The sequence below is a fragment of the Rhipicephalus sanguineus genome, chromosome 9, assembly GCF_013339695.2.
Source record: "Rhipicephalus sanguineus isolate Rsan-2018 chromosome 9, BIME_Rsan_1.4, whole genome shotgun sequence".
Classification (NCBI taxonomy): Eukaryota; Metazoa; Arthropoda; class Arachnida; order Ixodida; family Ixodidae; genus Rhipicephalus; species Rhipicephalus sanguineus.
The window spans coordinates 19,418,352-19,433,772 of record NC_051184.2 but is presented as its reverse complement, the minus strand read 5'-3'; the positions used below and the strand labels follow the sequence as shown (position 1 = coordinate 19,433,772).

The following is a 15,421-nucleotide window of genomic DNA, read 5'->3' as shown; positions in this document are numbered from 1 at the left end:
AAAGAGCTTGTCTGGCAGCGCCCGACAACCGACTGCTGCGGCCGTGTTGCATTGTCGGGAGGAGCCCAGCAACAGACCACCAAGCGTTAAGCGCACAAAACAATGCAAACTGATGACACAAGCTACAAGCCACATAGGGGAGCTGCAAAACAGCTATTAATGGCACAACCCCCTGCACGACATCTCCGACAATGCACTGCTTTTACCATGGACCTTATGTTACATCACAAATGTATTTACAACGGCTCTGAACCCGGCGTCTGACCATTCAGAAAAAGGAAAATCTTGCCCGAGAATCGTACCATCATATCTTAAAGGTGCTAAAAGAGGTGCAGTGAACTCTTGTTAAACGGAACCACAAGGGACTAGGAAAATGTGTTCCATTTAACAGGTGTTCTGTTTGCCGAGAGATGAACAGGGGTGCAGAATTCATGTACAAAACCAATCATATCGGAGTCAGTTGTTCCATTTAAACAGCAGTTCCGTTTAAGAGATTTTCATTCACTGAGAGTCTACTGCACCTTGAAAGGCTTAAAGGGGCCCTGCAACACTTTTCCAAGAAGCCATGGAATGGCTTCACTAAAGGAACTTATTGCCTCACAGATTGAACGCCGCAAAAAATTTTTGAATCCGTCCAGTACAAGCGAAGTTACGAAGATTTGTAGCACGCTGTAATTGCTTTCTCTCTTCTCTCATCCTGACGAAAGCACTGGAAGCTAAGCAGGGGTGGATGGCACGGGGAAAGAAGGTATTTCACGCGCGCCTCCTGACCTTGAGCACATTTTTTGTTATTTGTTTCTTCGAACGCGTGGCATACTTTTAGTGCAATCGCGCGTGCGCGGGCGAGTGGCGGCCTCTCGCGCTGGCCGCAGTAACTACCGAGCACACCATGTTCAGGTCAGCCAATGGCGTGGAACCTGCCTGTGACGCCGTAAGCCTCATTTTTTGTCGAGAGAAGAAGAAGCGCTTTTTAGCCAACTTTGCAAATTTATTGTAAATCCCAGGCCGCGTGCTGCGCTATAATGTTTGGCTCGCATGTTCTTGGGAGCCTCGACTACCGATAGGCAGCGTTTTCTGACCATGCTGAAAAAGTGGTGCAGGGCCCCCTTAAAGGTACTAAAAGGTACCTTTAAAGGTACTAAAAAAGGCTTAAAGGTTTAAAGGTACTAAAAGAAAGATGTGCAAACCAACACACTGCCTTCCCGTCTTTTTTCTTTTTTATTCAACTGAATATCGAGTGCCTTAGAATTAAGTTTCGTAAGGTACGTCAGAAATAAGACTGTTTACGAAGGCATGTTTTTCTCCGTGTTTCGGCGTTTTGGGCAGCAAGTTGCAAGGTCGCCTGGAGGTGCACTTTCTCCACAATTTCTTTTTCTACAGTAAGCTCACCACATTGGAAGCTCAAGTCTCCCGGCACATCCGACGAGAAATCCGCGGTGGCGGCAAAGAGCTCCTGTCCGTCTGACAACTGCGGCACCTTCACTTCGACCACAAATGCAGACGGAAACTTTCCCTGCTGGCCGCGGAGGTTGCCCAGAGTCCAGTGCCTGTCAACGGCGGCCACAACCTGCACAGAGACGAGCAAAGTGTGTTGAAGAAGGGTGGCAATCCAGAAGGTCAAGGACTCGCTGTTATATCACACACGCAAGATGATGGGTGTCGGCCACACAATCAAGGTTGTTTTGAAGCTTCAAACATAAATAGCAGCTGCCTAGTTACACTCCTGTTGTAGATTATTCCTGTCAGATGCGGTGTCCACATCTGTGAGTGCAACTTGTTTTTGCCACTTCTGTCAACTGGTGGCCGTCAAAAAGCATCTGATCGCTGGATGGATTGAACCTTCTGCATAATCAATAACATCCATGTTATTCACACTGCTGCTGCAGATTGCTTCTCTGAGGGAGCTGCCAAGTTCGACGAGTCATTCAATGCACCACGTTCTGGCAGCGACATCAAAAGTATATTTTTCTTACCTCGGAAGGAATATGACCAATAATAAATTCTGCAAATGCTTAAAGCCTGAGATTCAATTCCTCTTATGCAAAGACAGAGCAGGAATAACTTCACGATAAATAGATGTTTACTTGCACTCTACGGATGGTTGAACGCTAAAAGATGCGCAAATCAACTCACTTCCACCCTGTCTCTTTTTTTTAAAACAGAATATTGAGTGCCTTGGAATTAGGTTTTGCAAGTTTGTTACACTTATAGACATTCCTTCAAAATTTGCGCCTGAAAGGATTATTATACGAGAAGCTCCCCACTGATGATGAAGTAATCATCATCACTACTAGCCGAACTTGTGTCCACTGCAGAACAAACAAAGGCAGCCGTCTTTCCCAGCAGTATCCTATTACCCCTGTCTTAAGTGCCTAATGTAGTCTCACCAGTACAACAGCTAGTCACAACCGGCAAAAGCGTAGAATGCAATTACACAAACATTCGACAACATTATAAGAGTAAGCAGGAATACCCAGCACCACGCTGCAAGCTTACAAGAGAAGAAGACATACTGCACCAACATGCAAAGGAGCCTCCACAACCATAGGTCGGCAAAAAAAATTTGGAGCTCACTCAGACTCACTCAAGAAACATATTCTGTACTTGGGAATCACTCAGTCTCAGAATCAGTAAAATTTGTCTCAACCGAACTCACTCGAACTCAAACTCACCAAAACATAACTCACCCAGACTCACTCAGACTCAGAGTCACAGCTCGATCTGAGTCTGAGTGAGCTGATTCGTGAGTGATTTTGCTGACGTATGTCCACAACTCTCTACCATAGGTCGGCAAAATATTGTGGAGCTCACTCAGATTCACTCGAGAAATACCATATTGCGTTTAAGGCTCACTAGAACTCAGACTCACCAAAATATTACTCACCCGAACTCACTCAGACTAACGACCGGATCTGAGTCTGAGTGAGTCAACTCACGAGTGAGTTTGCCAACCTACGCTCTCTACTGTATGTGTCGTATTTGTGAACTTATACGAGAGACTGCAAATTCTACAAGCCCACAGTTACCTGAAAATGGTGGCCGCTTACTTCCAGTTATCAACAGCTTGGTCTACAAAGTAAATTTTATCCACTCACTCATCATACCAATTAATTTCTGGCTGTCTTTTTGCTGTATTTCCATAACCCTGAATCTTCTCCTGTACAACACCTTTGATATCTTAATAAAATAATGATTGCCTGCTCAATGCACCACATGCCCCATCCACCAAGTCCAATCTTTCCCCTTAATCTGAGCTAAATTATACGCAACCTCCTTTCATTGCACTCGTGAAAGTTTCAAGCTCAAAAAGATTTGGGAAGCAAAGCAAAACTTAGAATGGCTTTACTTTCTCCTTACTACTGTTGTTTTTTGCATACAATAATAACTCCAGCGCATACATCATATAGCCTAAATGTGTAGACACGTTACTTCGTTTTTGTTTGCCACAAGTAAACTTTTTCACCGTGTGCACTAATGAAGCTCCAAGTACGCCATGTCTTTTCACTCTCACTGCTTTCTACATTACTGTAATCTTGTTAAGCACTTCGTGCACAAGGGATCTCTCATAACTGTAAATTCTTTGATGTACATCCAACAACTCCCGTTTGTTACAGGTGCTCCTCAACATACGATAAGGCTTTGGTAATATAAGTGGATAACACATACGTTTGCAAACGGAAATGATAAGAAAGAAAAAAGAAAGAAGGGTGAGATATAAAAGCAATATATGACCTAGTGGACCAACAGAAACATACGCACAATTACGTTTTTCCCCCAAATCACTTTCAGTGTATAAAATTTACATCAGCAATTCTTCCGTGCCTTCGAATACAATTCATAAACCTCATTTGTGGGTTCGGTGGAAAGCGAGTTCATTCATTCTTATTATGAACAAGGTTTCCCCGCTTTTCTCGTAAAGTACACCAGGCATAAATTTATGGAAGACTCAATGCTTGTGGCAATGTTTTACTGGATTCCGTTAAAACATATATGGTACATATTTTATGCACGATTTACTGGTGCTTCGCTCAGCCTTAGAAAAAGCTTGGCGTTTTCCTGGTCACTGACGCATGTAAATTAGGGGCACTGTTTTCACAGGACTGCTCGTTTCGAGACCTTGGACCTTGAGCAAAATGCTATGCGGCGGCCACAATTGGGCAATTATCTTGGAACGGCGTTCCAACAAAAGACGTCGTAAAACTCCACATACGTGAAATATACATCAACACACTCGTACCTTTTGGACAGGCGTTGGTATATATACGTAGTCAAGAAGGCATCGCGGACACAGGCAGCAGCGCTTACTAGCTTAGAGGCTGCAACGTTGGTTTATGCCGGTTTGCTCGGACTAAACGTTTTCGTTACGGTTCACGGCGTCTCATGTGTTCATACGTCCCGTTTTCAAGTCGCGAGGAAAAACGGCAAACAAACCCGGAAAAGAATGCGCTTTCACGCAAACGCTTTGCCGGCAAAGCGCTCGGAAGATTTGAAGAAAGCGAACAGCCGGGAGAACAAACGAGCGGAACACGAAACCACGTACTACGCGTGGTTTCATGTTTCGCTCGTTGTTCTCCCGAACCAGCGACACTCCCCTCCACACAGCTACCGACTTTTTCTCTTCAAGCACGCGAGACCGCGAAAAACATCAATACGAGCGCAAAACCACGATAAGTTTTCGCGCTGTGTCATCAGTTGATGCACAAAGCTAATCGCTTTGAAACGATAAGCGAAACTGTCAGAATTTCAACCCGTTTCTGTTAGCTTATTCACGATGCATGAAATCTCGGTGACGCCGAATGATCTCTGGTCTAGTAAACGCTGGCGCAGTAAAAAATAAACACGTACGCTGAAAAAAATAAAAATCAAACAGCTACGATGCGCTAGCCGAAACTGCCTCCGGGTATACCATTACAATGCGCACAAGATGCCAAAAAAGGGAGACTAAAACAATCGCACAAGGCAGCTCTAAGTAGCGTCGTGCACTCACCTGAATCAAGTCTCCGTTCTTTATGGAAAGTTCCCCTTCGAGACCAGAGTTGAAGTCGTACAACGCCTTCACAACAGAGCCAGGCTCCATCACGTATCGCTCACCGCAGCGGCGGGCGCCGCATTCCAGCCGAAATGGAAATTCTCACAGGCGACGCATATACGCACACGCACTCGCGTTTCACGCTTGACAGCTGTCTGAACGGGCCTCCGATGCTCAACAATCGACGAAGCAGCAAAAACACGCGCGGTAACGAGACGACAGCCGCGTTTTGCAGTTGGTTGGCCGTCGAGTTCAGAAACTAGCGACGGAGACGACGAAGCTTGGGCGAGTCGTAGGATCGCACGGCAGCCTCGAAACGCGGTCGAACGAAGCGCTGGCGGGTGATTTTTTCTCGGACGGGACTGGAGAGAAGATTCCCATCCGCGGCCTCTTTACGTGCAGATGCGTTCATACGCTTCCGTAAATCGAGATCAACACTATGGCATAATAAGCGCGCCATCGATGAAACGCATCGTAAAATGCGGACTGTAATGAAAATCAAAACAAACAAGCGGCGATCGCGGCGCTCCCTCGCGATGGTTTCACGCGGGCCTCAGCACAGCCTCAGTGATTTCTCTCCGCAACATCCCCTAAAGTGGCCTTAGAGATCTGTACGACAAAAACCTGTGCAACCGAAACCAGAAACGCTCGCGGAGTACTTGCAGAAACGGACTGGAAGCACTAAAAATTGTTTGGCTAGTTTTATTACGACGAACACTAGAACTGTCGAGTGGCGTGAACGCGCCTCGCCGCCTGATTCCTTCCGCGTCGACAGTAGCGGCGGCGCTGCAGTCGCTCGGTACTGAAGGCGCGCGGCGCCGCGCGCTAGAACGGGCCGCTAGAACTGCTTGACTCGTCGGCGGCACCCGGCTAATGGGCACTGATGTGGCTTTCGTAGCGCGTCTATCATTATCAAGCGTAGGAATTGTCGTAAGCCTTGATGGACGACACTTCAAAGCTTTTAATGGATGCTTGCTTCATATATGCCTTTGAGAGATACTGCAAATCAGTTCTTGTAGCCGAAGTGACTGCTGGAAAGTGCGCAAAATATAAAAATGAAAACGGGCTGACACCAACCGTGAATATTCACGATCGCAGTGTAATTGAGCCGAACTCATTGCTGGGCTATTTAGAACAATTACTCTCAATTAACTAGACGCCGAATGACCGCCAGAAGAAAGAGACAGAGGAAACAAAAAGGGCGTGTCTTATTCTGATTTCTTCTGCCTTAATGGTTTCTTTGGTGGTGATTCGGCGTCTCGTTTATTCAGAGTAATTGAGCTGCTCTAATGGAATTTAACTCTGCTCAGAAAGCTGTGTGCTGATATTGTGCCGAAAGCACACCGAACATTTACCGCGCGTTGGCGAAGCTGCGTGTACGGTGCGTATCGTTACAAATTCTCTGTAAATATGACTTCGACATTACGAGGGCTCAAAGGTATTGAAACTCAAAGTTAACTCGACCGGTACAAATAACGGTCGTCCTCAGGTGCCTTGCACGGATATTGTTCTTAATTGCTAGGCGCCGAGTGGGGAGGGGATACTTTACTGTCCGTATTTGTGCGTGTAAATATATATCCACACGCATTATATACATACATACATATATATATATATATATATATATATATATATATATATATATATATATATATATATATATATATATATATATATATATATATATATATATAATCTCGCACAACATAGAGCACCACCGCCCCTCCTGGCTTCACTTTTGACACTTTACAGGCAAAGCAATGAAATTATAATACAAAACGTTGTCAAAAAGAAGTTTTTCTAATGGCATCGATAGAAGGTCAGGAAAAGTGCAATATAAGCTGTCCATTGAAAGAGAGCACAGGCTGTAATGAATTTAGGCAGAATAACCGACGGGCTATATTTACATCTGCGCATTTTAATGTGATTGAGATAAGCCCTGATGCATGAAGTTTGTGCCTCGGAGGTGAACACGCGCCTTCGGCTCGGCTTCCTGGCTCGCCTTCTTGGTATTTTAAGCCCTCAGAGGTCGCATAACCGATGCATCGTAACCGCGGAAGCATGCTGTTGAAACAAGATAGCCTTTCGGCATTAAGGAAACAGCGCAAAACTGGCAGAACTCAGCCGTCACTAATATAAATGTTGCGATAGAGTCATTTGTGCTCAGGTTAGTCATGAAACAGTCGAGCGCATTGGAGCTCATACAGAGATCAATGCTCTGGATATATCGTGAGACTGCCGGCAGAAGAATTGTAGGCTTTTTTTCGTCGCTGGTTCGTTAGTTCTTCGTAGTCAGTGGCGGCTCGAAGTGCTGCTTGCAAACCGCACAGCAATCAGTGAGCAGCTAGATGCATGTGCGCAAAATCCCATTGTCGCCTTCATTGGGGGTCGGCAGGCTCCAAGAACAGGGAATATCTCGGCGCAATTTTGGCACGCCAGCATATTCACTCATGCACCATGGCGCGTAGCAGGCGTTGAGACACCGATTGAAGCTCAGTAATGCATTAAACGCGCTCAAAACGCGCATTTACACGCTTTCGTAGGCTGCGACGAGCGCGCGCCATATGCAGACGCTCTCCACAGCTTCAGTACAAAGTGACTACAGCGCCGCCGCTACTGTCGCCCGTCGGAGCATCACCCGAGATGCGGCGCGGCCGCTTCGGTCGTTCCACTGCCCCCTTCTAGTACACTGTACCCAGGCTACAGTGACTTTAGGCATTTGCAAAATCTAAGCACTGCCAAGTCAGTTTTTTCGTGGATTCTACGACAAAGAGGTTCTGCGGCAGTCTTTTTTTTTTCAATCGTTATCCTGTGGCTTTTTAAATTTCTTAACTCTTTCGCTTTTTATTTACATCGCGTTTCGTTCGTATTTCTTTTTTGACGTTTCATAGGGTTTACATTTCCCTATATAATTGTAAGTGTGCCCAATCCCCCTCGGCAACAAACAAACAAACAAAAGGAGGAATGGAGGGCTTTTTTCACTCCAAGCATTGTCCTGTAAGCTTTAGTGGAAAGCGATAGTGGCCCAAGTAATCCATTGTATCTGCGTTCGTACAGGGCAGTGGCCACAATTAATTACTGTAGCGTCAACTGTCGAAGAAATCTGCAGGTGATGTTACACACTTGTAGCACAAAAAACTTGGGGTAGACACGCTGGTGCGAAGACTGAGCAAACAGCGGAGCAGGTGGCCTTCCCTAGCAGATATCTGCAACCTCCAACTCGCCTCCGCGAAATTATGCTGTACCCTCCCTCCTCCTCTCCCTCACATCATTGCTCATCACCCTCACTTCCCTTTCTCACTCCGTGCTATACTATACATGGCTTTGCCATGCTTTAACCTCTCCCCTCCTCCTTTCCCTAATTTCTCTTTCCCATTCCTATATACTATAATATATGAATATATATGTTCTATTCTCTTCCCTCCTACCTACCATCATTTCCCTTACCCATCCCTTTATATAATATATACTATGCATGAGTATATGCTCTATTCTCTTCCCTCCTCTTCACCCTCACTTCCCTTTTTTATCCCGTTGCCATATACAATACTACATATCGCCATGCTTTACCCTCTCCCACCCTCTTTTCTCTCCTTCCCTTTCCCATGGCTGTACATGGCTATATGCTATATGCTTTACCCTGTTCCTCCTCCTCACCCTCACTTCACTTTGCCATCTCCTTGCTATACCATGTTTTACTATTCATTCACTCTTCTCTCACTATCCTACCGTTGCACTGCATATCTATACTCGGCTTCACTCTTCCCCACTTCGGCAGTTTTGTGTGGTTGACAAATGGCGCTACTCCAAGCTTAAACAGCTCTGCCGTCAAAAGGCAAAAGCCGGGCTGCGCAGAATGCGTGCGCCTGCCTTTAAGTCCATGGCATGCCAGGGGAGGAGGAATCTACTGCACAAGTACGTGGCTTGCTCTCCCTCGCAGCTGTTTCACTCGCACTCCACTCCTTGATATGTGTGATGCACCTGTGCAGAATGCATGCGCCTGCCATTCCACACACAGCACGCTGGGAGAAGAGGAATTGACTGCACTTGCACGTGGGCACTCCTCCGCAGCTGTTTCGCTCACAATTTTTGGATGCGTCTCACGAATTATTTCAAAGGCACACAAGTCTCGCGGAGAAGAGTGCCAACAAAACCTCTTAAGGCTTTTGCCTTTACAAAAAACTTACAATTACTGAAGCCAACAAATCAATAAAACTAATAATTAGTGCACGGCTAAAACATTGTAAGCCAATTTCCACTCAATGAAGGTGGACGACCAGCAAAGCTGTTTAGCACAAGAGGCAGAGGTGACACAATTTTGAACAATAGCCAATCACACACCCTGCAGCACTAATCCAAAGTGTCAGTCCAGAAAGCCCTTTTTGAATTTAAAGTATGCTCCTTTAAATGTTTCCATTTGAGCAGTGTGTGTCCCTTTGCCGCTTTCTCCGTTCAGGGACATACATCACCTTGTCTGGCTTGTTGCATGCAGCGGGGTTTTATGCACCAGCTTAATTGGTGCAGTACAGGGGTTCCCTGCATCTTTAGTAGACTGGTAGTGAGTGATGAGGTTTACCAAATGTGTGGCATGTACAGTCACGCTCAATATGACTTGCAACATGGAAGCGTGTGGCCTCACGCGTTTAAAGATTTCGCATTCTTTCCACCAGCCCGTATTTCTACAATTAAATGCTTTTCTCTCACTGGGGGATGTTCCCAAATGAGAAAATGATAGTAATTACAGAAATGAAGCAAGTTGAAGCCGTGCGCAATCATTAAGCTCATGAGGCCACGCGCTCCCATGTTGCAAGTCATATTGAGCGGGACTGTACATACGTTTTTGCTCACGAACTACAGATTTTCCCTAGCCATATACCTACAGCTTCAGTGTAAAAGGCTTTTAGTTGCTCAAGCTATGTAACTGAGGAAATATAATGTATTAGCATGGGCATCTTAGCAGGTCGCCACTCTTGTATAGAAGTGCTCCTTTTGTGAATGAATGACATGTTTTCTGCTTAGCACCGAAACTGCTACAAGGACCCGTCAGTATCTCGACTTCAGTCTATCTAACGGTGCACACTTGCACGAGTAACGTTGGAACGCAGCAAGTGGCAACACCGGACATTTGTGCGCGTGCGTTTCAATGGTTGTGATTGCGCCCCCGTTTACGGGGTTGTTAAAAGCAGCAGTCAACTCACCAAAGAGATTGCAGAAACAGCCAAAATGACTCATTATGGTCACACCTGTATTAGCATGCCTTCATTTAACCTATCCACCAACGAACTAGAACCTTTTCTCTGCGGCAGTGTCTGTTAGGTAACTGTTCACTTTTGTTGTTGTTGTTTTTTCACAGTGCTTCCGTTTCTCCTTGTTTTGCTTCCGCAGATTGGCATTTGTGTCAATAATTATGTGTTCCCTAATATATTTCAACGGCAAGTCAGCGCTTGTCCTCGCATCTCTTCACCTGTTCCTTTTCTGCGCTGTAAATTTCTCGTGTGATGTGAATTGCCAACTCACCCAAACTTTCATGCCAAACAGAAATTCTCTGCTGGGCATTGTCAGGTAGCGCACAAGCACCATTCGAAGTTGAATCAATCTTGACTAATTAAGGAATGTGTCTTGAAATACTAAGCACTAACTAATCCGGTCAAACTAAGAACTAATTCATATTGAATAATGAAGCAGTAATTAACCTTGACTCTACCATCTTACATGGCCCAAGCATACCTATGCGTGGCAAGCGTTATGAATGGTTATCATGTATGGCCTCGATAAATCGCATCACGCTGCCGACAAAATCGGGAGGAGGTTGCCTAACAATGCTTATCTATTACACGGATGCAAGAAATCATACAGGTACACATTCTAATTAATTGAAGCACACTCACTTTAACACTTCAGTTAGTACACATAACATGCATGACAGGAAAATGTTGTGGGGATGCTCATAAAGCAATACTCACTTTGCATCTCTCCAGATAGTGCAGAACTCATTTATAGAATGTGATACGCCCAGTTAGCCCTTCCTTGAGCAAGTGCAGCACTCTACTGCCCACAATAGTGGGGGCTTAGTGAAGGCCAGTAGCAACTTGTTGTGCTTTATTTTATGCAAGTTTTATTATCCACCACCCATGGCCGGCTGATGCCGCTGATAACGTGGGTATACCATTTGTATAAGTGCGAAAAACATGAAAAGGCACAGCATTTCATTTCTGAAAACCCTCAGTATGTCTAATAATGATTGTTGTGGTTTAATGTCCCAAAACCAAGATATGATTATGAGGAACGCCGTAGTGGAGGGCTCCAGAAATTTCAACCACCTGGGGTTCTTTAAAGTGCACCTAAATCTAAGTACACAGGCCTCAAGCATTTTTGCCTCCATCGGAAATGCAGCCGCCGCAGCCAGGATTCGATCCCGCGTCCTACGGGTCAGCAGTCGAGCACCGTGACCACTAGAACACTGTGGTGGGTTTCTCAGTATGTCTGTGTTTGTGTATGGGTGCATGTATACAGTGATGCTACCGAGGACTTCTGATTTGGAGCAATTTTTGGAGCAGCAAAATTTCCGTTTTGGAGCGCTTTGGAGCAGCAAAATTTTCATCTTGGAGCACTTTGGAGCAGATAATTTTGCATCTCGGAGCACACTGGAGCAGCGAATTTTACATCCTGGCCTGAGTGCACTACAGAAGCATATTGCAATAACATTCAAGCACCGGAATATTACTATGGGGCTCTTATGAAGGCTAGAAATATTTCGATTCATTGCAAATCTCATGGAAAAAATCATCTCAGGAGTACTCCATATTTCACTCGCTAATGAAAAATAAAGTATCATGCAGTTGAGTGTTCTGGATTAACCTCTTCGGCGATTATTTTCGACACTAGCAAATAAACAGAATACCAGATCAATAAAATTGCACTTTATGAAATAACTCTAAATGCATCTATGTGGTTATCAGCAGACATTGTAGACAAACACACCATGATGTACAGCAGTGCCTCAATGCCAAAGAGCCAAACTATCCCTAATGGATTCCCCTAAGAAAACTCCAAGGCAAAAGCCTGATTATTTTTCTTCTCGATCGACGGGTTGATCCTCCCCCTCCTTCTCTGCATGCTTTCTGCACCTCACCTGGTTTTGCGCTAGCTCCATGATCGGCGCACCGATTACGGAAGCATTGTAAAGCGATGATGTCATGTGATGGCGTCATCACGTGACATCACGATATATGACGCCATGATGACGTCACAAGTTTTGACGATCTACGACGTGATGATGACGGCATCACATGATGATTATTTTTAAGTGCGAATGCACTTTATAAGCGACCCTGAATCCGCCGTCCCATAGCAACGGCGCGAGGAAAGGAGAGGAGCGTCTGTAGCAACGGCGCAGCGACGTCACACCCCACGTGACTGCGCGCGCTCCGCCTCCTCACCGCGGTTTGCGCGGGCGAGCGCCGGCTCCGCACCGCTCTTCTAGGTGGCATTGGGTGCAGTGCTTCGCCGCTCCTTCTCTCGCCGTTCGCTCTCTCTTCTCCCTGCGCCCCACTCTCCCGTCCGCTGGCTGGGCGCCTCTCGAAATGTGTGCTTGAGACGCCGCTGTGAAACGCCAACGGCGACCACAAGGCTGAGATTATGGCCGTCAGGTACAATGACAACACAAACAGGTGCTGATGAATGTGTAAATAAATGGTTACGGTACAAATCCTCGTCTCGTCATTAATTTACGCCAAAAAAATTACTGCGCCGTGTACTCTCGGCGCAAGAAGTGCATTCGCATTTCCTCACGATTCCCTTCGGGGAGGTGGGGGCATTTTGCATCAATCGATTTACGCCGCCGATGGTCAATTTTCGTGTTTGATAAAGCATCTGAGGCTTTCACATTAATATTGCGTATTGAACGTTAACAACCTGGTCTTACATACCAAACTGTCCTCTACCATGACCTCTTTGTCATGCGCGAAACAGCTTCGCTTTCATCCACTTCACAGAGTGAAATGGCTCCTCAACTTTTTTAAAATGTTTATTGTGATAACAATTATATGGACACTCGCCGCGGATTTTTGCCGTCGCTATTGCCGTAATTTTCTGTATAAAGACCAAATTAATAACATCACCACGCGCATTGTAGCCGCGGGTAAAAGCTCGCGAGCGCTGGCGACGAACGCGGCTGAAGCGGAGATTAAACTAGCCGGCCGTCTGTCTCCGTCGCACGGACAGCGCATGAGATAACATCTTCCCGTGTGCGGGCCTGCCGTCGATTGCTCATCAGAGAGGAAACGCCCCGCCCGTCTTTCGTAAGGAGCATGAAAGGACGCCAGGGGAGCGGGGGGGGGGGGGGGGGGGGAGGGGACCGCATCGTTCGAAGGGCGCAGTCGCTTGCGCTTGCGCTATCTCGAGGCATGAGGAGACGGCTCGTAAACTTGCTGTGCTCTCAACGCTTACTTCGTGTTTAGAGAACTCAGAGCAAGAAAATGCTTCGGTTCCTGGAACGGCCATATTCCCTTAAACCAGTCTTTTGTTGAGTTACGCGAGATCGGATCCAAAATAGTTAGCTGCTAGCCTTACTTCGTTTAACAATACAATTTGTTGGTATCGCATTCATTGCTTCGCCCTTAAGCGAAACTGAGTTTTTTTAACCGTCAGCTATTCATCCTCGAAAGCGAGGGGCGGACGTGTAACATGGGGTAGCCGCTTCAGTGTGGGCCGTCAGCGACGGGCCCGCTACTGACAGCGGCGCACTTGCGGCTGCTCCGACCAGGAGATATGCTTTTATTAATGAGACGACATTTTTAAAGGGGTGGTGCCACCAAATTTGTGGCTTGCGCGTTCTTTGCTGTAAATGTTTCCTATAGCTCCAAGAAGCATGATGCAGCCACCAAGATTCATGTATTCTCACTAAATAATTTAATATCGCCTTTTGATTTGGACAACTTTCGGTTTCGGTTTCTGGGTGCCGAGGTTGGGCAGTGACGTAGAACTGTAGGAGGCGTGGTCACGTGACCACACAAAGCTGTGACGCACATAGCCAGGAAGCGATCGAAACTCGGCGAGTGATGTAGCAACCGATGCTTTGCCGGTAATATATAGTGAACTAGAATATATTCTAGTTCACTACAGCCGGTACGTACGTTGCGGAAGTGGCGGAGGTCCGGAGGTCACTCACGTTACTACAGCAGATTTGGTGTGACGTCACTACAACTTTCGTTGCCCATCCTACAGATCTACGTCAGTGTTGGCGCGCTAGCGATGGGTTTCGATCGGGAGAATGAGCATTTAGGTACATTTTGGAAGTGAATTAAAATACATTCTAAACGTTTGCTGTGTCTGACCCTTCGTGTGGAATGTCCTTGCATACAGAGGAAACCAATAACAGGCTTGTTATAGCCTCGAAATTTGATGGCACCACCCCTTTAAAAAGCAAGCACAAAATTCGAATTGGAACCCTAGCACGTGAGCTCGAAAGGGCAGGGCCTTTTAGGGGGTATTTACCGCAGAGTGATTACAAACTCGGACGTGCTGGTATAAGCAATTACGAAAAAGCTCTTCCGAATAAAGATCCATGGATGAAGTATATCTGAGGAAAAGTGTGAACGCGTTTCCACCATTCGCGTGCTCTTCCATAAACGCGAAGCAATGAAAATTCGATATTGTCCCATATATCTACTGCTAGCGATCCCAGATTTCATTCCGCGATGTCCGGAAACAGAATTGACAGACATTTTAGCAGCACTTATGTAGTTATAACTGAACATTGCTTTCCTTACGTGCCGTACGACGCTTGAAACGAGCTATCAGCAGCGTTTCTAGAACAGACGACGTCCGCCGATGAATCGCCGTCGCACTTTCTCGCTACCGATAGGCCTAGACGTCACGAGCCTGTGCGGAGAGCGCGTTTTGCTGTCGAGCCGACTTGCAGAACAGAAGCTGCGTCGGCACCGTGCATGGCATCGTGGCTTACTCGGGACGCACGTGCGAGCGCTATTTATTCAGCGGAATAATTCTTGGTCCATGGTTGCAACTTTGGCAGCCCCAAGATCAAGCTGCACATGTTCTGACGCGCCGGCCGTGCGATTGCCGGTGATAGACGCCCCCAAACCCGAGACTTTGGCGCAGTTTGGCGCAATTTTCGTCGATATTATCAGGATGGCGCAGTAAATACAATTTGGCGCACTTTGGCGCAGTTGGCGCAGGAGTGGAATCACTGATGTATATGCACCGATACACACATGCAAAGTGAAAATTTTGGAAGATGAGGGGGTGTGTGAAAATACCCCCCACCCTCTAACCTCTGGCCATGCCTATGCAGAGTGGGTCAATGGGCCACATTAAGCCGTGCACACATTAAACCTCTTTGGTCGGTGATGGTCCTTAGTGTAGTGGCTGGCT

The 15,421-nt window shown here is 46.3% G+C and overlaps 1 protein-coding gene across 1 annotated transcript in view; it reads right to left on the bottom strand.

Moving 5' to 3' along the window:
- LOC119404696 (dynamin-binding protein) overlaps positions 1-5,532 on the bottom strand; it is a 46,532-nt gene extending 41,000 nt beyond the window's left edge. Inside the window, exons 1-2 of the mRNA XM_037671329.2 lie at positions 4,988-5,532; positions 1,390-1,567 (exon numbers count right to left, since the gene is read on the bottom strand). Coding sequence (XP_037527257.1) covers positions 1,390-1,567; positions 4,988-5,077 — 268 coding nt within the window. The 5' untranslated portion in view covers positions 5,078-5,532. The remainder of the gene's footprint in view (positions 1-1,389; positions 1,568-4,987) is intronic.
- Between the last annotated feature and the right edge of the window lie 9,889 nt (positions 5,533-15,421).